This window comes from Melopsittacus undulatus, chromosome 2, assembly GCF_012275295.1.
Source record: "Melopsittacus undulatus isolate bMelUnd1 chromosome 2, bMelUnd1.mat.Z, whole genome shotgun sequence".
NCBI classification, from domain to species: Eukaryota; Metazoa; Chordata; class Aves; order Psittaciformes; family Psittaculidae; genus Melopsittacus; species Melopsittacus undulatus.
The window spans coordinates 103556877-103583487 of NC_047528.1; the positions used below are offsets into that span (position 1 = coordinate 103556877).

A 26611-nucleotide genomic window follows, 5' to 3' on the forward strand; every position below is an offset into this window, starting at 1 on the left:
TAGACATGTAAAATACATGTATGAAAACACATTTTTCACTAGCTTTGTTATGTGCTTCTTGCATATATAATTTTCTCTCAGAAGTTTTATTTTTTACTATTAACTGGTTTTTGGGTTTGTTATTTTGTTTGTTTTTTAAACTGACACACCCCGTGAATGAAAAATAAAGAACAGAGGATTACAGGATGTTCCTATAGAACATCCTGTTATCATGATAACAAGATGAATATTTGACATAATACTTAGAGCTGTCTCACAAATGAATTTCAGTAAAAATGTATAACTGAATCAGTGAATGTTGTTTACAGTGGAAAATTTTTGAAGATTTTTTTAAAGAGGATGGGTAAAGAAGACAAATTAATGGGTGGTGAGGGAGGAAGGAACAGGGAATCTAGATAGGCCAAACCACTGTTTCTTCATGAAACTAAATTCCTAAATTGACTGAAAAATGGCTTTTGTTTAAATCAAAAGTGTCTTTGAAATTTTGTGGCGGTTTTCTGACATGGTGAAGTTGGTGAAAACAGGGGTCATGGTTTTGTAAAATAGTAACGATTAAATTTAAAGACTGTGATGCAACTTGAGCCTTTGTAGTCTTCAATTAGCTGGCGAATGAAGTTGTAAAGCCACTGGCCATCATATTTGAAAAATCATGGCAGTCAGGTGAAGTTCACGACAACTGGAAAAAGGGAAACATAACCCCCATTTTCAAGAAGGGGAAAAATGCATGACCTGGGGAATTACAGACCAGTCAGTCTCACTTCTGTGCCTGGCAAAATCCTGGAGCAGATTCTCCTGGAAGGCATGCTAAGACACATGAAAAACAACAAGGTGCTTGGTGACAGCCAGTATGGCTTCACTGGGGGGAAATCCTGCCTGACCAATTTGGTGGACTTCTACGATGGGGCTAGGGAACTGATGGACAGGGGTGGAGCAGTTGATGTCATCTACCTCGACTTGTGCAAAGCGTTCGACACTGTGCCACATGACATCTTTGTCTCTAAATTGAAGAGACATCAGTTTGATAGGTGGACCACTCACTGGATAAAGAACTGGCTGGATGGCTGCACACAAAGAGTTGTGGTCAACGGCTCAATGTCCGGCTGGAGACCAGTAACGAGTGGTGTCCCTCAGTGATCAGTGTTGGGACTGGTCTTGTTTAACATCTTTGTCGGTGACATGGACAGTGGGATTGAGTGCACCCTCAGCAAGTTTGCCGATAACACGAAGCTGTGTGGTTCGGTTGATACGCTGGAGGGAAGGAATGCTATTCAGAGGGACCTTGACATGCTTGTGAGGTGGGCTGATGCCAGCCTCATGAAGTTTAACCATGCCAAGTGTAAGGTCCTACACCTGGGTCGGAGCAATCCCAGGCACAGCTACAGGTTGGACAAAGAAGAAATCCAGAGCAGCCCTGCGAAGAAGACTTGGGGGTGTTGGTTCATGAGAAAATGAACATGAGCTGGCAGTGTGCACTCGTAGCCCAAAAAGCCAACTGTATCCTGGGCTGCATCAAAAGAAGCGTGACCAGCAGGTTGAAGGAAGTGATCCTGCTCCTCTATTCTGCTCTCATGAGACCTCACTTAGTATCGTGTGCAGTTCTGGTGTCCTCAACGTAAAAAGGACATGGAGCTGTTAGAACAAGTCCAGAGGAGGGCCACGAGGATGATCAGGGGACTGGAGCACCTCCCGTATGAAGACTGGCTGAGAAAGTTGGGGCTGTTCAGCCTGGAGAAGAGAAAGCTGCATGGAGACCTCATAGCAGCCTTCCAGTATTTGAAGGGGGCCTACAGGGATGCTGGGGAGGGACTATTCATTAGCGACTGTAGTGATAAGACAAGGGGTAACGGGTTGAAACTTAAACAGCAGGGGTTTAGACTGGACATAAGGAAGAAGTTCTTTCCTGTTAGGGTGGTGAGGTACTGGAATGGGTTGCCCAGGGAGGTAGTGAATGCTCCATCCCTGGCAGTGTTCAAGACCAGGTTGGATGAAGCCTTGGGTGATATGGTTTAGTGTGTGGTGTCCCTGCCCATGGCAGGGGGTTTGGAACTAGGTCCTTTCCAACTCCAACTATTCTATGATTCTATGATACACAGCACAGAATAGTAAAAATGCAGGGGTGACTCAATGCTGAATATGTAGCTAACTCTTCCACATGAGTTTGACTCATGGATTATAAATCACCCTGTTCCTGACACTTGTATATTATCTTCCTTTTTTTTTTTTTTTTTACATAAAATTTGAATTTCATATTCATGCACAGGCAATGAGGTTATGATATTTCTGTCACTAGTTTGATAAGACTTTAATGTTGCTCAGATGAAATTTTCAGCAATATCAATATAGTATAAACCTTTTGGTTAAGATGCCTTATATGTTTGGGGAACTGAAGTTTTAGAAATTTCCATTGAGATATAGATTGCCAGAGGCCTTTAAGAACAGGCTAGAAAAAAACAGGAATGGCTCCCTTGATTCCTGCTGGGATTGGCAGGTAGGTGAGATTGGCCTCTCACAGTGCTTTGTAGCCCTATTGTTCTCTTGAGAAATGAAAAACAATGCATGTTCCTAACTTATTTAACTGAAATCAGCAGCATTCAGCTCAACTGGTCGTGTTGATACATGTGCAGATGAGTCAGTAGACAGGAAGCAAGTAGGTCATTATTGGTTGTCTTAAAATCGGTCTTGTTCAGAATACAGCTAGAGAACTAATCCTATACACAATGTTTTAATTCAGCTTTGTATCTTCGTAGTCATCTCTTCTTCCTCTGAAACACAGCAGCAGAAGTTTTTGATAATTAAAATTTTAGAATTTAAGTACTGCTTTTCATCTAAAATAATAGCTACAGCTTTCTCAGTGTCATCTTTCATTTTTTTTTTCAAACAGTGTTTATTTTATAGCAAATACTACTGTGGCAGTTAGAAAATTGAAGTCAGGTTAGATCTTGGTAAATTGCTCTTTATTTATACCATTGTGATGGACATCAGAAACCAGCTCATGTGCAACAGAACAATAATAGCCACTTTATCGATATAAGTGCTGTACAAGCAGAGATAAAACTCCAGTACACTGGAGAAATGCCAGTTTTCCAAAAGAAAAAAAAAAATCTTTCAAAATAAAGTATGATTTTTCATAGCAAACAGAACACCACCTTACTTCTCCACCTAAGAGTAATTGAGAAGGTAAGGAGATCATGAAAATATAGGTTTCATAGCAACCCAGTTAGAAAATTTACTTTCTTATGTCTTCCCAATTCTTCACCAGCATTAGCTGTAAGTGCTGTCAAATGCCGCAAGAGTCTAATGGAAAAGGAATAGAGGGTCAAAGAGTGCTTTCATTTAGGGTTTTGTATCCAGCTGAAACTGAAAGGAGGTTGCATTGTTGTCATAGATCATAATTTGAGGAAGTTGTGCAGGACTTGGTAGCAAAACAGCTTTTGAATATGGTATTAGAAGTAATACCTGACTTAGAAAACATGCAGGCTTAGCAGGAAGCTGGCATTTCCAATTTTCTTTTTTTTATTCCGGGTACTTCCAATCAGAATTATGCAGGAGTAAATGGCCAGACATTTGTACATGCCTTTGACTTTTTTGCTGTAGTTGTCTTGTTTGCTGACAAGGAGCACTTGGAAGTGTCTTCTATGGGTCAGTCTTTCAACACAAGCCTTTAAATTCCAGGTTTGTGAACTCTGAGCCTGTTTTGAAAACTAGTGTACGCCTTTTTATTAATTTGAGCAGACTTGAGCTCAGACTGCTGTGTAGCTATGAAAGGTACATTTAAGAGTGTGCTGTTGTCAGCTCTCCTCTGCAATGCTTAACAACTGCTTGCCATCCCGGATATGGCTGTGTTAGCTGTACTGCATTTATGGAGTTTATGAATGTTTTTTGTCCATTTGGAGAAAGGTGGCAATCATTGTCTGTGTCTGTAGTCTTAGAGAAAGCAAGACTCCTAAATCTTAGAATTGCTCAGTTTCTGTCTAGGCAAATGCATTGCTCCATTTGAGGTCTACATTAGCAGAAATATTTCATAAGATTACAAAGTCTTATAATAATAATTAATAGACATTTGGGTTCATGGACAAAAATCTCAATATTTTGGGATATTCTTAACAAAAGCATTAATCAGATTTCGTTTTCTGGTTGCAATAAATACCACAGATATTACACCTTGGAGTTTTCCTTCCAAGAGGTATAGTTACTCAAGACACTAGTAAGTGTGGGGGTTGGAATATATCAAAACTGTCAGAGACCGTGGGAAGGAGAACTACAGCAGCCTATTAAGAGTGATCCATCCCTGACTGGTACTTGGAAGATGCTGGAAGTGGCAAGGAGCAAGGATGTTAGAACTGGAATGAGGATGTTGATAAGAAAATCAGATAGACCTTTCACCTGATGTAACCACAAGGCAAAAACAGATGTGCTTGGCTAACTGCTTGGAAGCATATAAATATCGTGTAACCTTTGCAATAAACAATCCAGCTTGTACTCTACCTCTGGGTCCGTGCCTTCCATCCTCACAAATGGCTCCCGAACAGGGACTTGACAGAGAACCATGACTGCAACTGGTGAGGATGCCCAGCCGACTCTGAAAGGCTGCAGCAATTAACCGATACCTCTGACTGAGGTAAGCGGCTGGGAACTGGAATATGGGAAATTCAGTATCCCCCGAGCACAAATTGGTGTTCATAGTGCTAGTAAAACTCCTAGAGAAGAAGGGGGTTACTGTGAATGAAGACAGACTGAAAGACTTGTTAATATGGGTCTTGATCCATGCTCTTGAGATGACATCAACTAATATTTATCAGAAAGGAATATGGGACAAGATTGGGGTCTGCCTCTGGGATGCAGCCACAAGGGATAATGCGGTGGCCCCCAGATTGCTGGCTGTATGGTGCTCAGCCTATGAGGCACTTGAGGGGGCAGCACAGGAGGCATCGGCACCATTAGCCCCTCCTGTCCCAACAAACAACACTCCAGACCCTCTCGACCTGGGGCCAATAGACCCAGAAGCTGAGCCAGATCTATTCCTGCCTGATCCTGATACTGGCTGTTGTGTGGCACAAGCTTTGCCGGTGCTCACGCACCCTCCTGTGTGCACCGATCGGTGGGGAGATGCCTGCCGGCAGGCTGCGGCAGCATGTGAGCCAAGCGAAGATGACCCTCTTGATCCCGGACCAATAGACCCTGATAGAGAACTCGACCTCTACCTCCCTGACCTTCATGATATGTGGAAAAACATTAAAAAAAGAAGCAGAAAATCAAGCTGCTGTAAACCTGCCCCAAAACCTGAAAAATCCCATCCGCGGGCTGGACAGAGGGGAGGAAAACGGCGCTCCGGCGGGAGCTGAGCTGAAGCTGAGGCGGCGGCTCCTCTCCGACCGAGGGCCTGCTGGTGCCTGCGGGAGAAGTTGCTGCGGAGCACGAGCGCGCCGCCTCCACCTCCCCGCTGCCGCGACCTCACTCACTAGCATGGCGGCAGCACCAGGCTCCGGCAGAGGGCTACGATAATCTCCCGCCCCTCTCCTTTGTGTGCTCCGGCATGCACGGATTGGCACTTGGCCCGCCAGGATGCGCGCTGCGGGGCAGCGGAGGTTCCACTCCTCCCGGTGAGAGGCGGGAAGAAACCCAGCCTCTACGCCAGAGGTTTTTCACCCACAGCAATGGTCTGTTAGCAGATAACAATTCAGTCAAAGATGCTATCCTTCAAAATAGAGCTGCTATAGATTTTTTGCTATTATCTCACGGATATGGTTGTAAAGACGTTGATAGGTTGTGTTACATGAACCTGCCTAATCATTCTGAGTTTGTCCATGACGCAATTCAAAACCTAAAGGACGGAGTTCACAGGTTGCGAGTGGAAAGTAGCTGGAAATGGCTAGAAAGTTTACTGTCTAAATAGGGCATCAGTGTATGCTTGAAAAACATTATTAAAATTGCATTAACCTATGTAAAAATCTCTATGTATTTTAATCAACTTCCTTATTTAATTGCTTCTGTAAATTATTTCATCACTAAATCTGTCAACAATGTTTTGTTAGTTTATAAAGAAGGGGGAGATGTGTGGAATCCTGCACAAGAAGCTGCACCAGTAGACTTGGACGAGAGCCCAGACATCTGGACTCTTATCAGCCACAAACCCTGGGAGAAGTGAGCGGGACAAGTCGGGAAGAACAGGAAAAAGAACATCAGGTGGAACCGAAGAAAGAGCATAAAGGTAATTTCTGAGGACTGTACATTTGGAAACAGCAGGATGCTTAGGCAAGATAAAGAATGTGTAGTCAAGGGGAAGTGGAAATGACAATGCGGCGAGTAGTGATAGCAGAGAACTATGTTTAGAAATAATTACTCAAGCAAAGGCGTGTTGACAGTAATGTGATTGGCTGGAAGAGTGCGTGATCAGTAAGACTTTTTTGTGATCAAAAAGTAGCAAAAGAATTAACTGCTGCTAAGCACTAGGCAGAATACTATAAAAACCTGTAAGCTCACTCAATAAAGGATTTTGTTTGTAGCCAGAAATGGAATCTATGCCTCAGCTGACACAAGATCAGGCATGGCAACGGATGCCATCCCATTGAAAGGACGACCCGTGTGCAGTAGGGACCCTAGGCATGTTCATCCTCAATGAACAAGCTAGTATCATGTTCTCGAAGGTCAACACATGCTTTTCAACTGAGCTGCAATGACAGAGTAAATTTTTGGAACCTGGGTGAAATAGTAGCTGCCTCATTTTTAGCTCCCGTCGTAGCTAGCACTCAAATTTTAGCAACATTGAATAAGTAAGGATGTTGGTTTGCTAAACTAATGCTACATCATCTGCTCTCTCTGTATTGCTCACTGATGTTGATTTGACTAGACATGCGACTTTACAAAATAGGGCAGAAATCAATTTTCTCCTCTTAGCACATGGACATGGGAGTGAAATTCTGGAAGGGATGTGTTGCATGGATTTGTCAGACCATTCGGAATCCATACATGAAAGTATCCGTAAATTAAAAGACAGCGTGACAAAGTTAAGGGAAGATGATACAGACTGCTTATCATCACTTTTCTCTGGGTGGGGTATAACTGGGTGGTTATTAACTTTGGTTAAGGGAGGATTGATCTTTTTTGCTTGCTTTTTTTGCTATCATATACGTTGTACCTTGCTTGTTACAATGTATGCAGCAAATGTTATCCCAAGCTTTTGAAAGACATGTGTTTACTGCATTGCAAAAACAAGAAGGGGGAACTGTGGGGGTTGGAATGTATCAAAGCTGTCAGAGACCATGGAAAGGAGGAACTACAGCAGCCTATTAAGAGTGATCTGTCCCTGACTGGTACTTGGAAGATGCTGGAACTGGCAAGGAGCAAGGATGTTGGAACTGGAAAGAGGATGTCGATAAGAAAATCAGATAGACCTTTCACCTGATGTAACCACAAAGCAAACACAGATGTGTTTGGCTAATTGCTTGGAAGCATACAAATATCGTGTAACATTTGCAATAAACAATCCAGCTTGTACTCTACCTCTGGGTTTGTGCCTTCCATCCTCACAAGTAAGTAGTGCTCTGATGTCATGGTCTGTTTGTCAGATACAATTCAAGTACGTGCAGACTCTGTACATAAGTTCACTGCAATTGCATGCATGCTTAAAAGAACAGATTTTTGGCAAATATTTATGAACTGATTTTTATTCTAGAACCTTGAGTCTGGGAATTTTTCAGCAAGCCATTTATCTGTATGGTTTTCAAGGACTTGGCTACAACAAATCTAATGTTCCAAGGTGTCTTTCTCAAAGAATTTTTTCACTGAAATGACAAAAAAAAAAAAAAAGCTGTTGGAGTTTAAGCAATCCTAATCTATTGGTATATTTTACAGACTTTTTTTTCCTTTTATGTCATCGTTAAGTGCTTTTATTGCCACAAGTGATGATTAGAAGATGTAGAACTGAAGAGAAATTGTACATTACTTGGAAGTAGAGAAATGGGCCCTGCTGCCCGTGGTCTCTTTCCCATAAGCTTCTGGGTTTTATCCTCAGTCCCTTTGCTGGAGGCCATCACCTCCCAGGTGGTCAAATGTCTGCAGTAAGCACCTTTAATGCAATGAACAGATGTATGTAGTAACCACCTAATGTTTTGCTAGGTTTTGCAATGGAACAGCTATGGTTACTGCTCCTGCTGATGATTAAAGTGCTTTCAGTGGCTGCTCAATTCAATGGATACAACTGTGATGCTAACCTCCATAGCAGGTTTCCTGGTAGGTGTTTAATAGCCCTATTTTACTAATGGCTTCTTTATTGCCTTGGCTCACAGCAGTGCTTATTTTTAAATGCAGGGCTTTAAATCTGTCTGAAGCCTGGGGATAGGACTCCACATTCAGTAAGGATTAACTATCCTGGTGACAATTAAACTCCTCCAACATTGTTCTTTGCTTTACTTCTTACTTGCACAATGGTTCAAATTCAGACAAGTAGTAATGAGAACAACTCCCCTGACATCAGTGGTGTTCTGCCTGCTTTTACCACACCTGTATCGTGTCCAATAAATTCACCAGAAAATCATATTATTGTAAATATTTTCTATAGATTTATGAGTCCGAAACATCTAGTTGTGTTTTCTTTCATGTTTTGCTGATGCCAGCCTCATGAAGTTTAACCATGACAAGTGCAAGGTCCTACACCTGGGTCAGAGCAATCCCAGGCACAGCTACAGGTTGGACAAAAAGAAAATTCAGGGCAGCCCTGCGGAGAAGGATTTGGGGGTGTTGGTTCATGAGAAAATGAACATGAGCCAGCGGTGTGTGCCCGTAGCCCAGAAAGCCAACCGTATCCTGGGCTGCATCAAAAGAAGCATGACCAGCAGGTTGAAGGAGGTGATCCTGCTCCTCTATTCTGCTCTCATGAGACCTCACTTGGAGTATTGTGTGCAGTTCTGGTGTCCTCAACATAAAAAGGACATGGAGCTGTTAGAACAAGTCCAGAGGAGGGCCATGAGGATGATCAGGGGACTGGAGCACCTCCCGTATGAAGACTGGCTGAGAAAGTTGGGGCTGTTCAGCCTGGAGAAGAGAAAGCTGCATGGAGACCTCATAGCAGCCTTCCAGTATTTGAAGGGGGCCTACAGGGATGCTGGGGAGGGACTATTCATTAGCGACTGTAGTGATAAGACAAGGGGTAACGGGTTGAAACTTAAACAGCAGGGGTTTAGACTGGACATAAGGAAGAAGTTCTTTCCTGTTAGGGTGGTGAGGTACTGGAATGGGTTGCCCAGGGAGGTAGTGAATGCTCCATCCCTGGCAGTGTTCAAGACCAGGTTGGATGAAGCCTTGGGTGGTATGGTTTAGTGTGAGGTGTCCCTGCCCATGGCAGGGGGTTGGAACTAGATGATCTTAAGGTCCTTTCCAACCCTAACTATTCTATGATTCTATGATTATCTGGGTAAGAGAATATTTTAATGTCCTTTTAGTGAAATGAAGAAATATCTATTTTTGAGCAAAATTAAGTTGATGGCAGAATTAAGTGCTGCATTTCAGTATTAAATGGCATGTATCTATGTATGATGTGCACTTGTGCCTCTGAGAAAATAGGAATGATGTTTTGGGGACACTAGGTGTCCAGACCTGTTAATACAGTGAGAAATAGAAAAGAAATTTCAGTTTTAGTAACATGTCTCAGGGTTCATTCAGCTAAAGAGAACTTTTACTCGCTCTCACATTGCTTATCCTTCCTGTTTCTGTTGTTTCTTAGGCAGAACAACAATAATACTACCAAAGGCTGTGAGTACTGGCTTGCTCATATTTGTATTCTGAGATAGCAATTGAACTGAACAGTATAGTGATGAACTCTCAGTATAGGATTAACCTGTAATACCATTCAATGTAGTTGCTTTCTGAAGTAGAATAGTTTTCACTTTTTAGTGGTATTTTTTTTGTTTCATTTTTTCTAGGAAGGGGCAGCTCTCTTATTAAACTTAATTCAGCAGAAAGCCTACAGTCTGCTTACTGCTTCCTGTGTTGCCACCAAACTTTTAGGTACTTTGTTGGCAGTGGATTTGATCCTTTTTCACTTAATGTGAATATGATGAGCAGAGAAAAAAAGACATGCAAAAAAGATCAAATACCTTGTCCCCATCCTTGACAAAAATCTCTGTTTAACAGAGTATTTTACAAACTGCTTATATATTCCCCTTCTTAAAAGTAACAGTTATACAGGCTTGCTTCAAATGTTTGTGTGAATTGTGCCCACCCTTTTCAAATGTAGCTTTTGTAGCTTTTCATGTAATTGTTTTTCTGTTTCAGGCTTCTTGAGGGGATTGCAATAACTGGAGGGAAATTTAGATTCCTCTTTCAGGTCTTTTTCAATTTTTCTCTGGTCATTTTTTTTTGCATCAGCCCTGTGCCATAGTTTTATATTTGTAATATGATACCCATGAATTGAACACAGCTCTTTGTGGTGTTTAGGGGCCTCCTGCAGTTCTGCCTCACCCCAAACAAACAAACAAAAAAAAGGTCATATCAGATTCCATGTCTGCCAAATCTCAGGGACTTCGGAGAAAATTAGGTTGCAAGTAAGAGCTAATCACCCCACACTGCTCATAGTTGCTGAGAGTAGAGTCCTGCTCTTTCTTGCTTGTGATCTCAGGCAGTAAAGATTCAATGCTTGGAATTTAATCAACAGTCATAGTGCTGTCCTTGAGAGCTAGGAAAGAAAAGTAATTCTTCATTTAAGATAGAGGTAAAAAAAGAAAACCTTGTTTCCCAAAATTTGACAGACATTATTCTCAGTATGAAAAAGGGAATGCCATGTAATGGGCTAGGGCTCTGGAGCTGATTGGGTAGATTGAAAATTCTGTGGGTTTTTTATACCAAAAGCTAGATATATTCTAGAGAGTGTTTAATAAGGTTAGATCTTGTCATCCTTCAGAGAATTAGTTGGAAAAAAATGCTTTAGTTCTTTATTGCAGTAAAATATAGCTTTTTAAAAAGGCTTTTGGAGGGGAGAACCATAGCAGTCTGGCTGTCTTCAGATGGGAAGCACAGTTTTGGTACAGAGAGCTCTTGCTGTAAGTACAGGCTGAGAACTTAGTAGAAGCTAAGAAAATACTGCAGCTTTTTCAAGTACACTGTGCATTTTAATTCACTATCAAAGCAGCAATTTGATCAAAGAGGAGGCTCATGCAGAGAAGCTGAATTTGAGCTGTTTTTGCACACTTCTGGTGGAATGAAGAGTGTTTGTGGGAAGTTTTTGATCTCTGCAGGTTTTTCACTGCCTGCTCTGGGGTGAGTCTTGGCAGTGTGTAGAAGGGTACCAGAGTAGAAGTAGCCAGTGCAGCTGTCAGCATTTAGCTTGTGTTCTCATGTCATTGATTCAAGATCAGTTCCGTTACTGTAGTATCTGCAACTCTTGAACTTTACTCTGTTTTGAATTGGACACTCCTGTGAGTACTGTTGACTCTAGGTATCTTGTGTCATTTGAGTCAGAAGTGGTTTGCCTGCATGCAAACTCTATAGAAAAGAGGTTGTTACATTTAAAGTTCCATCAGCTGGGTCATCTAACCTTCAAGCCATTGCTCCTGCCTTACTCTGAAAACCAGAAGCTTTTAGTGCATGAATGCAATTACATTTTTATTTAAACTTATGCATATGTACAGAGGAGGGCCATGAAAATGATCAGAGGGCTGAAACACCTCTCCTGTGAAAACTGGAGATATTCAGCCTGGAAAAGAAAAGGCTCTGGGGAGACCTGATAGTAGCCTTTCCAGTACTTAAAGGGGACCTACAGAAAATCTGGAGAGGACCTTGTTACAAGGTCGTGTACTAAAAGGATTAGGAGGTGATGGCTTCAAACTGAAAGAGGGTAGATGTAGATATTAGGAAAAAAATTCTTCACTGTAAGAGTGGTGATGTCCTGGCATAAGTTGCTCAGAAAAGTTGTGGCTGCCCCATCCCTGACAGTGTTCAAGGCCAGGTTGGATGGGGCTTTGAGCAACCTGGTCTAGGGAGGGTGTCACTGCCCATCTCAGGGGGTTTGAAGCTAGATGATCTTTAAGGTCCCTTCTGAGTCAAACCATTCTATGATATATAGGGGTAATATATACCTTTATGATTTGACAAGAAATAAGCTAGATATTTAGTATTAAAAGAGACATTGGATCTGTTTGAATCTGATTTCAAATTAATTTCTGAACAAATACTGTTGTGATAATTCCAGAATGGACTGATTTGGCAACAGTACTTCCTTGTAAAGTAGTGGACAGAAAATGTTCTGTTTGAAAAAGCTGTTTATCCTCCTGTATAGCAGAAATACTGGTTTTGTACTGTGTATGGTCTTGTTCCCTTTAGTGTCAAAGGAGGATTTTACAAATAGTAAAGGTACCTTTACAGGTAAAGTAATATCCAGCTTTTTAAAAGGGTTGAAGTGATTTATAAAATTAACTGAGCTATTTATAATTGCATCCTGCAATTTATTACAATATGACAGTTTTCATTGGTTCAAGTAAGTGTAGTAGCGCACTTTGCCATTTGCCTTTTTGTACTGTATCCTCTGTCTTATTAAATGGACATAACAGTCCCCATGTAGTGAAAACCAAGGAGTGCTTCTTCTTGACCTTCATTTGTTATATTGGTGTAATTATGTATATGTACAAACCAGGAGATTTTAATGCCAAATCACTTCGGCCTCCATCACCTTGCTCCATCACCTTACCTCCAGTACCTTTTCTACCCATTTACACCCAGTGAGTAACATTTATCACCACATTAGCTCTGGGCTGAGTTCAGCCTGTTATTTCCTGTACTTGATTATTTTGGCTTTAAAGCCACCAATAAAGCTGTCTAAATGAAACTGTTTGTTCTCCTGTACTGTACTGTGAGGGAAGAGATAGCTGATTATAATGAAGATTTCATTTCCACTGTGTTGTGACAGTGCAGTGAAACAATTAATTTCCTCAGACTTTATGGTATAGTATTGACTGAAGTTGTTCTGCAGTTTTTAATAGCACTTTATCTTTAAACAGATGTAATAAATGAGTTGTTATTTAAAGGAGTAATATTTGTGTTTAATATGATGCAGTACATCTTCTTGTAAAGCAGTAGGGGGAAAAAATGAAATAGCCTCCCCCAGTTACCTGCAGGCAGAGAAGAACTTATAAAAAAAGCTCTGTTATAGTTCTAAAGCAAAATGAACTGTTGTTTGCACCTGTATCCAAACCTCCTGCTTTTCCATTCAAGTACATAAGAATGATCAGAACATTGAGGAAAAAAATAAAAAAAGTCAGGTTTATCCAAGAGGGTTTTTTGATGTTCAAATATTGATCAATTGTAACAACAGCTGTTTTCTGGTCTTTTGTATTGTCATAATGTACAGAATGAAAGATTGCAAGATGTGCTGTAGTATTGATCATTGTCTTTCAAAAGCCAGCTGCTTTTTCAGTAAAGCTAAACTTGATGGTTCTTAAAAAAGCCCCCACCTTTAAAGATGTCATAATAAACTCCTCTGATACACTGTTGATTATACCTCAAAGTCTGTGGTATCATACAAAGTCAGTGGTATCATACAAAATGGCCTCCAGAGAGGCTCAGACAGATGCATCTGATTTCCATGCCAGTTGGGTTAGAATGCAGAGCTTAACCTTCTCAGTTTCTCAATATCACTGGGAATTTCTGTTCCAGAATTTAACTGGACTCCAAATATTTATCCACTTGCTGTTTCCCACTAAACTGCAGTGCTTTGGCTTATGAATGTGCTACTAAATGATTTGCCAGGGAAATTTGAAATTATGTTTTGTGTGGTAGACTATTTTACTATATTAATTCTTGTGTTTTCTTAATTGAAGTTGTAGAGTCAAATCTGTTTTTTAGAATAATGTTATTCTGAACTTTATATTCCAATATTTTGCCTTAACTGGGGTCTAAGAATTTATTTGATCAGAAGTTACAACAGTAGACTAACTGCTACAATAATTATATGGTGATTACTTGAAATATATCGTCTTACAATGCCTTTTCCTGTATTCTTATCACAGCTGAACAAGATATCAATGTTTTCTGTGGAGTACAGACAATTACTATGAAGATAAATTTTTGCACAGTTCTTTTCTCTGGCTATTCTGAGACAGATCTGGCGCTGAATGGGAAACATGGTGATGCCCACTGCAGGGGTTTCATCAATAACAACACCTTTCCAGCAGTGGTCATTTTCATCATCAATCTGAGTACTTTAGAATCCTGTGGAAACACTCTAGTGGTAAGACAAAGTCAAAGTGAAATTGCAGCATGGCTGTTTATGAATAGAATCAAGTGAATGGCCTTAACAGCATTGTTTCTCTTAAATACGATGTTTACTTTGTCTTACCCAATTAGCAATATATTGAATACATCAAAAAAATCTAGAGAAAGTTTGTTAATTTGTAATCATAATTAGTAAAAAGAAAATGTGGTGGGATGCACATTTGTCTTTCTTCTGATTAGAAAGTATACCTGAAGGCAACTATCCAGCCAATTCTTTACCCACCAAGTGGTCTATCTGTCAAATCCATGCCTCTTCAATTTAGAGACAAGGAAGCTGTGCAAGGCATTGTCAAATGCTTTGTACAAGTCCAAGTAGACAAATGTCAGTTGCTCTTCCTTCTCCAAATCTGTAACCCTGTTGTAGAAGGCCACCAGATTAGTCAGGCATGATTTGACCCCTAGTGAAGCCATTCTGGTCGTCACCAATCACCTCCTCATGTTCTCTGTGCCTTAGCATAATTTCTAGGAGGATCTGCTTCATCATCTTGCAGGGCACAGAGGTGAGAATAAGCAGCCTGTAGTTCCCTGGGTCTTACTTTTTTTACCCTTTTTAAACATGGGGGCTATATTTCCCCTTTTCCAGTCAGTGGAAATTTCACTGGACTGCCGCGATTTCTCAGATATAATGGATGTTGGTTTAGCCATCTTAGTTCATCTTTGTACAGCTAATGACTAATCTTTAGCTGTGGGTGAGTTTATGGAACCGAAATTGGAACCAGGAGCTGACTTGAAAGTCTGTTTTGTACCACTAAAATTTCATTTTATTCAATAAAGCTATTTCACTTGGAATGAGGAGAGAAGGACCCATAAGGTCTCAAACCTTCTAAACTGAGGGAGAAGAGTTGTACCATTTGTGTATATCACACTGTACAAGCAGCGATGACTTGTATTAAAGTATCTATGAATAATATAGAAAAGCAAATGTAAAAATGTATTATTTTTAAGGCTTATATTGTATCTGGAACTCATACTTGCATTTGATGATACCTGTCAGTTTTTATATCAAACCCCCTCCTTTGTTGCTAATAACTTTGCAAAACTGGGCTGGAATGTCCAATATGCACTGTGACCTATTTGCCTCAGATTTTCTGCTAATATTTCAAGAAGAACTGTTCACCAAGTTCAAGATTATCTTTTACCATTTTCCCTAAAAAGCTGTAGCACCTCAATGACTTGGAGTAGAAGAATTTGACAGGGAAAAAAACATCTTGCTGTTCCCATAGAGTTGATCACACTGTAAATTTCCTGAACTTCCTATTTGAGTCTAACTATAAAAGTTTGATGTTTTAAGGGAAGGAAAAATTGAAACAAATAAAACACCACAACCCCCAAACAACAGAACTAAATCCTGGTTCCAGTATTTGGAGTCCAAATAAATTGGGTTGCCAAAGGCATGCCAAGGAGAACATGGCACTGCACCAGCATTACTTCTTCAAAACTTTTCTCATCTGGGACACGTACTCAACTGGAGGATGTCAACCTGAGGCTGATCCATGATGGCAGGCAAATTTGGGTTAGGGTTAGCATTTAGAGGGCCACAAAGCCTACAGCTCTCAGTGTACTATGGCTGAAAAAAGCATGCCAAGGTGAGCATGGCACTGCACCAACATTGTTCCATCAATACCTTTTTCATCTGGGACACCGACTCGGCTGGAGGATGTAACCCTCAGCTTGAAGATTCTACACAAATTAGGGGCCTGGTTAGGGTTGTGTTTATGGTTTAGGGAGCCACAAAGCCTACAGCTGCAGGGATATTGGTGATGACAAAAACATGCCAAAGAGAGCATGGCAAAAACATTTAACAGGCTGAGTAAGCTGGGGCTGTTCATCCTGGAGAAGACAATCTGTGTAGAGACCACATAGTAGCCTTCCAGTGTCTGAAGGCTGCCCACAAGCATGCTGGAGAGGGACTCACCATTAGAGATTGTAGTGGTAGGTCAAGGGGTAATGGGCTCAAATTTAAACAGGGAAAGGTTAGGTCAGATATAAGGAATAAGTTCTTTAATGTGAGGGTAGTGAGGCACTTGGAACAGGCTGCCCAAGGAAGTTCTGAATGCTCCATCCCTGGCAGCATTCAAGGCCAGGTTGGATGGAGTTCTTCAGTGACATGGTTTAGTGCGAGATGTCCCTGCTCAACGTAGGGGAGTTGGAACTAGATCATAGAATCATAGAATAGTTAGGGTTGGAAAGGACCTTAAGATCATCTAGTTCCAACCCCCCTGCCATGGGCAGGGACACCTCACACCAAGATGAACTTAAGGTCCTATCCAATCCTAACTATTCTATGTTTTTATGATTCGAATTGGATCTTCCCATGAAGCTGCCCAACCAGGCTGCACAAGATACAAAGATGAAGTAGCAGCTGCTAAAAATTTAATCAGAGACTCCTTTCATCCTCTAAACTTATGCATACTATGCCACAAAGAAAGAGGCTGAAGGAGCTAGGAGCATTTTTTATCATGTTCCCCACAGTGGAGTGATACAATCCTATGCAATTTTTCGCTGTGTTTCACAGTAATGACCTTCAAACTAATTTTTTTTTTTTTTTTTTTTTTTTTTGTAGAAGTGAAGGATACACAAGAGTTGAGGCAGAACTTGGGTAAACCCCAGATCTGTCTGTAATATGTCAGATGCAACTTTTTAAATTTGGGAGGTGGGAAGGTGAGGAAGCTGTATTTGGCTATACTACCTTAATACTCTAGCCTATGTGTTTTAGTCAAGGAACAAATCCTAGGAAATTTGGTTTTCATCACTTGCCTGCCATTTAACAAACAAGTAGATATACAATTGGCAAAGTGTAAGTCTTCATTGTAGCAAAAGAAAATTGTAGCCTTTTGTAGCCAAAGAAATCAATATAGCTCCTATGCTACTTTGTGCAAAATGTTGAAACATGTGCATCTCAGGATGATTCCTCCATAATGAAATTTCTTTTTAAGAAACTGCAGATTCTAAAACTATTGAAAGCATCTCTTTTGCTAATACTGTTAGGCAAAAGAAATGCTACAGTGGCTGTCCAGTGCCCTGTTAATCTGCCTTACTGTGTACATGCCTACTAAGATAGGGCCCTACTGAAAGGACTGCATGTTATTTCTGGCTCAGCTCACTCTGTGAGCCTGAGCAATACAGGATAGCAGGCATTCAGGGACAGAATGAAGGTTGCATTGGTATTAAGATTTTATTACTTTTCAGCTCTGGCATTTCTGACAGTATTTCTTTGCACATAGTTTATAATTTAAATTTAGAGAAGTAGAACGTAAACAAAACCAGACTTGAAGTTCAGCTGTTTGGCTTGTATCTGCTTTACACTGGTTTTGACGTGTCAAAAACAAAGCTCAAGAATGACAGATTACTGTTTCTATGAATGAAATTTCATGTGTATTGGCTTTATTACATATGGAAATTCATTTTAAGAAAATATATTGTAACTGTACTAAAAACATTTCATCAGCTTTTTTCTCAGTAAGTCGTGAGGTTTTCTAGTTGATTTTTTAAGTGTTGCTCAAGTCTATTTCAAGAACAGGGATATTTCTTGTTAAGTGTATATGCATTATTTGGGTCGGTGAAAAACAAAACACAGGGAACATATTATTGAGCTCAATTAATTTTTGAAGGATTTTCTGAAGGTATCTCTGGCTGAATTATGGGCCAAAGCATCAGTGTCCTTAGGTAAGTTTTGTTCCATAGTTAACTTTCTGATAATAGGAATTTTTGTCTTCCTCAATAGGTATCCTCAGCTCGAGCTATCAATGCTTATGGAAATACCTCAGTGGTACAGATAGGTAATGTTTCAGGCTATATTGATACACCAGACCCACCAACAATTATCAGCTATTTGCCTGGGCTGCTGTACAAATTTAGCTGTAGCTATCCACTGGAGTACTTGGTTAACAATACCCAGCTTGCTTCGTAAGTGCGCTTTTTATTTCTATCTGTTTCATTCCCATGTTTGTGTAAGCTCATGTGTATGCACACACATGCATGTACACCTAAGCATATGCATGCCATAGCAGTATTGTCAACAAAGTAATTTTTAGCTGTGCAAGAGTAAAGTGGAAGGAAATAGCACTGAAAGAAGAGGTGATGCAAAGGAAAAGAACATGCTATAACATTACTGTATGAGATAAGAGTTCATGAAGAGCTGCCTTCCTGAAGAGAGCCTTAAATAATGTAAAGCTTCCTTTAAAACTCAGGTTGTCTGATGACAAAATGGAGGCAGCAAAACAATTGAAATTCTTGATGAAAGTTTGAAAGCATTTGAATATAGAATTCAAAATAAAATATTTCCATGACTATACGTTGTACATCATGACCCTTTCGTCACTTTGCCTTTCTATTAATTTTTCTGATGTGTGTTTTCAACACTATCCATTATTTTCTTCATAGTTAAGGTTCTGTCAATGCTCCAACTATAAATTCCTATTTCTGAAGTTTATACCTCAAATGTATAAATTAACTTCTTGAGATATGACTCATTGGCTTTATTTAGTGATAAAAACCAATGAAGTACGTAAACACACACAAAGAAATCTTCATGATATTTTTTTGGTTTCTGCTTCTGTTGTAGGTCATCAGCTGCCATTTCTGTAAGAGAGAACAATGGTACATTTATTAGCACTTTGAATTTGCTGCTTTACAATGTGAGTAAAAAACACTGTAGTATGACCTGAATTAAAACCATCTCTGCATGCTATGTGGGTACAAGCTAGATTTAACAGAACAAATTATAGACTCCTCCTTATTATTTGCTATTCCCTTCTCACTGATCCCATGAACCAGGCCTTTCATCCAGACACCTTTCATCTCTGAGTTCCCTCATCCTTTTTGTTTGCATGTACCTGTTTTCCTGTGTTTATATGGTGGGTCTTTGAGGACAGAATCTTTTTGTCCTGTATACAGTTCCCCAATTTAGAGCTCTGGCTTTCAGGTTGTAGTGCCACATGAGTAATCAGTTGTAGTAATAATGATCATACTCCAAAGTGCGTACTTCTTTTTGTATTTATTATGTTTATGTGTGTGTATATGTTACTATATGTCTGCCTGTGTATGTGTATATTGTACTGACACAGAGAGTACTCTGTAGAATTCCGTAAAAATATTCCAGACCTGCTCCCTTAGTAATAACCTGTAGCACTCTTGCTGGGGTATTTTTATATTCATGCTTCATCAGAATGTTTTGATCACCTGTAATTGAACTGAGGGCTGTGGAATTTGTTCAAAATCTATAGCCTACTGCACCTGTGACTTCATTGCATGGACTTTCAAGATTTTAAGGGCTAATAATTTTAAGTTTCTAACACTACTCCCATATGTTTTAGATAATTTAACTTTGATATGCATTATTGTAAAAGCTTTTACTACACAAACGTGGATGGTGACAGTAAAACATGAAAAATACTTACACCTTTACTTAAAATCCCCAAAATGGTACTTTTAAGTTGATTAAAATTTTTATTCATCCATTTATATACCTGATTTAAATATAATTTTTTCAATCTATCAAGCATCGTTTTTGTAAATTATGAATCTGGGATTTTTTTTGCATTATTATTCATGCCATCATGATGTTGAGTTATAAGTCATGCAACTGTTTTAAAAGTCAGTGTTTTATGCTTGGAACATAAATACTGTAACAGGATGTTTTCCAAAGGCATGCTTAAAAAAAAAGGTTTGTTTGACAGAACAGAGCTACAAATATCATCTAATCTGTTAAAGTGAAGATTATAATTCTCTCATTTTTAAATTAACCTGTGACGAAAAAGATAAGGCAGGGTTAGGGTAGCTGAATTTTTCAGGGTAAGCATTGACCACCACATATTTGCTGCCTTTCAGGGCCCAGTTCTGCAAACAGTGAGATGTAAGTGCTATTGATACTCATATTGAGAACATTTTTTTCCTCAGATACCAGATGCCAAGAGGGGCTTTTATCCTCCTTAACCCAGTGAGTTTACAAGTTGATCATGAACAGTGCTGTCTTATCCTTCTAGTTTCAGTCATACTACTCAGCACTAGCATGAATAATGCTGTTAAGGCTGGCAGATTCAAGTGATGGATATCCCTTTCTGGTTTGCATCCTAGAGCTCAGTGTATACATAGACAGCTCACACATTGCTTACAGCCTGTCTGGTTGGGAGTGTTTCTTGGGACAGCCTGGTCTTGTGAGCTGTTATTCTGCAGCCTTGCTTGGTCCCTGTTAGGGAGTCCTGGATTTGAGAGGGACCTTGAGGCTCTTGTCCACCCTTGGCATTGGTGAGGGGTTGTGTATAGATTTGACTCTTGACTGAAAACAGACATAATTTTAAACTTTAGCTGTAGTGTTATTTCCTAACATTGATTCTTCATCTTTTAGCTCACTTCCATGTTCCCTCACAAGGTGATGTTTACATTTATGTATTTAGCATGTTATTGCTAGGAAAGATGAGCAGACATGAGAGACTCAAGAGTTTAATAGCAAAATATTTATTGGGCTTTCACAGATCCTAAGTAGTTGTGTGCTTTTAGGCTTTCCTGCAAATATCCTTCTAACTGAATAAAACCTACTCTTTAAGAAAAAAAAAAAAGAACTGTGGAATGCAAGAGTGAGGGACTTTCTGTGCACTTTTTAATCAGCTGCAAAATGTGACAGAGCTACCTATTAGAGAAATGTAAAATTAATTTTAAAGAAAGGAAACTTACCTGAACTTACTTAAATGGTTTGTCAAGGACTTGCTTGTGTATGTCACAGAGGTGGTCTGTGTGTGCATGTACACTTCCCAAGGGCCCTGATGCTGCAGAGATTTAATATTGGGCTTGCTGTGAATTTTGGCACTGTTCTCTTTGGAAAACATAGGTGATTTTTGTGCTTAATCCTTTTTGCTGTTAGCTGCTGGTCTTCACCTTGCCTGCCACACTGAACCTGGTCAAAATCCTGCTTATAACAAAACTTTTTCTATGTATTGAGTGTTTTGACCTTGACTAGGTCTCAAATTGCTGAGCTTCTGTGCTTTCTAGGTTAGCAACCAATTTGACGTAGGTGATGTTACCAGTTAGTGCATTTTGATATGCTGAATTAACATCTGTCACTCACATCTGCTTTGTAGCTTTGTTGCTGTGCTGATATTAATGGCTCAGACTTTGAACAAGAAAGCAATAAAACAGCTATATCTATGTAGCAGTATATGGGGCATTCCCAAATTTTATATTATATACAGCTTGCTTGAAACAGCTTTTTTAAATACCAGAATTTAATTGAAAATGTTTACTTGTAGTTTTCAACAAGGCAACTGGCATCAAAACTACACTTTGAATGTGCCTGTTTTTCCATACTACAGCTTAAGATATATAAAAGCTGGTGGCATTGCTATATCCTGGGGCACTGTTACAACCTAGTCAAGCTACTCCTTTAGAAAACTACAGTAGCTGATATATTTGCCTGAAGGTGCTTTGAGGCTTAATGGGATGTTAACAGTTGATACATTTTCTTTAATCAAGAATCCAACCACTTCATAAAATCATAAGCAGTTTCCCTAAAATAGTTGCATAGGATAAGGCCAGTTAAGTGTTGCTCAAAATGCCTGCAGAGGATAAGGCCAGTTAAGTGTTGCTCATCTTTACAAACTTGTAGTCAAATGCTCTGGCACTGCTTTTTACTTCCTCCCTGTAAGAAGGACAAAGTAAATGACGGTCCCACATTTTTCAGCTGGAAAAATTAGATGGAAGTTCAGTCTGTGGCTGCAGGTGGGTTGTTACAGTAGAATTTCTGGTACATTGAGGCAATGTTTGTTTTTCAGGATTCAACCTACAGCCATCAGCTCCTTATTCCAAGTACAGGTTTACCTTTGAAAACCAAAATATATGCAGCTGTAAGAGCGACCAACCTTGATGGCAGGTACCATGAACAATGTTATTTCTTGTGTTGCTTGCTATTTAGCTCTTGGTGTTGCAATTTCTTCTGATTTAGAAGCAGTTTTCTTTCCTCATAGATTTTTATATGTCTGTCATGGTTTAAACCAAATCCCCCAACTCCCGGAGAGTTAGGAAGGAGAATCCAAAGAATGTAGCCCCCACGGATTGAGATAAGAACGGTTTAATTGCTAAGGCATAACACAAAACCCCTACTGCCATTTACTACTACAAATAATAATGATACAGCAAACAGCAAGTGAAAAGAATACAACACCCCACCAGCCACTGACCCATAAACTCACTCCACCCTGCCTGGCCGAGCACCGCGTGCTCCCTCCTCCATTTTCCTCCAGAGCTCCCCCCTCCAGCCTTCTCTTTCCCAGTCTGCATCCTGGGCATCACGTGCTATGGTATGGAATACCTCATTGGCTAGCCTGGGTCAGGTGTCCTGTCTCTCCTTCCTCCTGGACTCCCCTCCTCCACCTGGCTGGAAAAAAAGCTTTAACAAAAACACCCTCAAAACATGCTCAAACCATGACATTATCCACTCCTTATTCCATACCATTCACGTCATGCCCAGATCCCACATTTCCAATACACCACCACTCTTAAGTCCACCCCTCAATCATGAGACATCTATATGTTGCATCTCTGGACTGATAGCCTGAAGTATCTGGGCCCACCAGGCTCAAAATCATTCACTGTCCCCTTCAGCAGTTCTACAGCTTGCTGCTGGGGACTCCATACAGCTGCCTTCCACTTCCAATGCTTCCAAAGCACTGGAGGGGCCCAGTGGATCAGATACTTGGCCATACTGTCCCACATGCCCTGCCACTCATGACTGTCCAGCCTTGGGAACAGTCTGCTGGTGCTCCTATGTACTTGTCTAACCTTAGACAAGACCCAAACCTGACTCTGCTTAACTTTTGGGATCAGAGAAAATGGTTGTGGATAGAACACACTCTCTGTCTGTGCCACCATGCTGATTCCTATTACAATCAGCAGGCAGGTCCCAAGGGCACCCAAAAGCCATTCAAAACCGTCAGAACTCTCAAATGATGCTGCTGCACTTGTCACTGGGGCTGATGTAGCTGCCCTGCTTGCCAGTCCTCCGATCATCAGCTTCTCTTCTCCCAAGTCCAGATCTTCCTTCTCTGCCTTGCTGGGAAATGCTGCGTGGTGTCCTGCATCCTGCTGGGGGTCGGCGGGCGACTTCCGGGGGACACTCTCGGCCGTCGGGGGGTCGGGAACGGCCGCGGGACTCACCTCCCACGCTGCCTGATCCTGCTGCTCAGCTTCCGCCCTGCTCCGCTCCTCCCCTGCCTGCTCCCGCTGCTCTGCCACAGCCGTTTGGCTCCCCGTGCCGCTCTTCCTGGCGGCCTCAGCTGCCGGCAGCTCCCGGGGCCGCTCCTTCCTGGCTTCATGCAGCTCCACGCAGATGACGACGAGGATAAGGACAAGGACGGCGAGGAGCAGGGGGACGGCCTGGTACAAGTCCAAGTCCACGGCCACATCCATCCCCCCCTGCTGCTGGAGCCCCACTGTATTACAAGCCTCCGACACAAACACATCCAATCCATACACAAAGTACCCGGCAAAATCCCGAAACAGCGAGATCCAGAGAAAAACCTCTAAGAGCCAATAAATCAGCATTGTGACAAGAGACCATAAATCCGTTCAGATCTGTTCTTATCTCAAACCCTCGGGCCCCACGTTGGGCGCCAAAAATGTTGTGGTTTAAACCAAATCCCCCAACTCCCGGAGAGTTAGGAAGGAGAATCCAAAGAATGTAGCCCCCACGGATTGAGATAAGAACGGTTTAATTGCTAAGGCATAACACAAAACCCCTACTGCCATTTACTACTACAAATAATAATGATACAGCAAACAGCAAGTGAAAAAAATACAACACCCCACCAGCCACCGACCCATAAACTCACTCCACCCTGCCCGGCCGAGCACCGCGTGCTCCCTCCTCCATTTTCCTCCAGAGCTCCACCCTTCCAGCCTTCTCTTTCCCAGTTGCATCCTGGGCATCACGTACTATGGTATGGAATACCTCATTGACTAGCCTGAGTCAGGTGCCCTGTCTCTCCTTCCTCCCGGACTCTCCTCCTCCACCTGGCTGGAAAAAAACCTTGAACAAAAACACCCTCAAAACATGCTCAAACCATGACATGTCAAAATATTGGTTGTTGTTTGGTAATCACTGCCCTCAGCTCTGCGGTATCAGGTCCTTGATGGTAAATTGAATGCATATCTTGCTGCTGTCCTCATGATAAAAGTTTTCCTGAATAGTAATTTAAATTGTATATTGCTCTTATTTAAGAAAGGGACTTGGTCAAGTGAGAAATTCTAGGGCTTTTGAAAGTGGAATAGTTTTGATTTCTAGTCCTATGCGACCATGACTTCTGAGAAGAAGTACACAACCTGTGTTGGTGTGGCAGCTGACTTGCATGAAACCAAATTATTTGATTTATACAATTCTGCGCTATGCTGTGCTGTTTAACTTTTTAAGTAGTGGGAAGAAACAGCTAATATATTGGGAATGCAGGATCACTTCTATGTGACCTGTTAAGTACAGAGGCTCAGCTTCAGTGTAACAGCCTGCATTATCAGTTTATATGCTTGACTTACTGTTCTTAATCTTACCTCATTTGCTTTCCCACCCTACTCTTATGTTGCCAGTTCACCTCATCTGTCACTTTGCTTCCTGTGCAGGTGGAATGTTTTGATGGACTACTGTTACACCACACCATCTGGTAATCCTAGCGATGATGTGCGATATGATCTTTTTTTCAGGTAGGTCCTGTGCACACTCAGTATTTAGTGGGTCTTTTCTTTAAAATACAGTTATAAATCTCTCCAATAGCAGTGCTCCAAACTGCCTGTAAAGTCTAAGCAATAATAGCAGGGAGGACCAAGGGCTAGGCTTAGAGATCACATGTCAGGATTTATCTGGTTAGTGAACATAAACACAGAAGCAAGAGCAAAGTCATGAGAATTATGAAAGCAGAGAAGCATATATCCAAAATGGCTCTGCTAGAGATACCATAAACACACAAACTGGCTAAATTGGCCTTTATTTTACCAAAGTACCATTGTGGTGAATGACAGTGATGTAAAACATCACAGACCCAAATTCAGGAAAGCAGTTAAGCAGTTAAGACAAATAAATGCTCCTGCTTCTACCCCTAGCAATACCATTTATTTGAATTTGAACTTTGAAAGACATCTTGGCATATCTCAGATTAAATCTTAGCAGTGACAGTTGCTAGAGGGATATTGTCTATGTTTTTGAGTTGAATGTGTATACTGGTTTGCATACCTGAATACTTTTTGCTTCAGGTCTCAAGTTTCTCTGGGCACTTGAATTAAATAGTACCTTGGTTACAGCTGTGGTGTTGCAAAACAAAACATACTGTTTTTTTGTAGAAATGTATTTCAGCACAGGACTGTGCAGCCTAACAGGCAGATTGTGGCTTCCCATGTTTCACATTATGTTGCTGTGCTCTTTTCCAAGGAGCTGGAGCACTGAACTAAGTTACTTATTCTCAGTTTAGAGCTTCAAAATGCTAATACAGCTGCTTATCCTAGTTTCAATCTTCTCTACAAAACCTAGCTGTGACAAGGACCCACAGACAACTATAATTGAAAATGGCAAGAGCCAAATGGGCCGGTTTTCCTTTGAGGTGTTTCGCTTTGTGAAGCACAAGAACCAGAAGATGTCTACGGTCTTCCTTCACTGTGTGACAAAGCTGTGCAGAGCAGATGACTGTCCCTTTCTTGTGCCAGTAAGTTTCAGTGAAGGGAAGCTGCTGTTAATTATCTGGATATAAACTAGGCACACCGGAGTTATTCTGCATACAAATACTATGGAAGTTTGGATGGCACAGAATTAAGGTGACTTGTAGTCTGAAGAATGTCTTTTTGTGTCTGAAGAAACATAAAATTGCTGAACAGGGCAATGAATATAGTCATCCAGACATAGAATCCCAGAATCCCAGGGGTTGGAAAGGACCTCAAAAGATCATCTAGTCCAATCCCCCTGAAAGAGCAGGGTAACCTAGAGTATATCACACAGGAACTTGTCCAGGTGGGCCTTGAATATCTCTAACGTAGGAGACTCCACAAGCCCCTGGGCAACCTGTTCCAGTGGTATGTCACTCTCATAGTAAAGAAGTTCTTCCTGATGTTCACATGGAACCTCCTATGCTCCAGTTTACACCCATTGCCCCATTACTACTAGACCTGCAAAATGCGGGTTGTTGAACACATAAGAAAAACCTGTTTGCCTTTTGGTCCTTAATTAATTCTTAAAAGTTAAAAACCGAGATTGCTTCAGATCTGGTATTCTTAGTACAGCATCTAAGAAAAAAAAATATCCACAATTGCAGTGGATGAATAGAAACATCTTAGAATAGAACTTATGGAAAACTTATACCTATAGTAAAGCTCCATTTACTGTCAA

At 40.8% G+C, this 26611-nt stretch overlaps 1 protein-coding gene across 6 annotated transcripts in view; it reads left to right on the forward strand.

The window, feature by feature from the left end:
• ZPLD1 (zona pellucida like domain containing 1) overlaps window positions 1–26611 on the forward strand; it is a 110260-nt gene that overhangs the window by 71952 nt on the left and 11697 nt on the right. For 4 of the 6 annotated variants that reach the window (XR_004080935.2, XM_031051410.2, XM_031051407.2 and 1 more), the window contains 8 exons: window positions 6033–7529; window positions 8116–8229; window positions 13995–14215; window positions 17984–18165; window positions 18824–18896; window positions 22026–22123; window positions 24862–24942; window positions 25763–25934. Coding sequence is in view for 5 of the 6 variants with exons in the window: in XM_031051410.2 (XP_030907270.2) it covers window positions 8124–8229; window positions 13995–14215; window positions 17984–18165; window positions 18824–18896; window positions 22026–22123; window positions 24862–24942; window positions 25763–25934 (933 nt within the window). In the remaining variant the exon portion in view is untranslated. The remainder of the gene's footprint in view (window positions 1–6032; window positions 7530–8115; window positions 8230–13994; window positions 14216–17983; window positions 18166–18823; window positions 18897–22025; window positions 22124–24861; window positions 24943–25762; window positions 25935–26611) is intronic. The other 2 variants (XM_031051408.2, XM_031051409.2) reach the window with 2 other exon arrangements.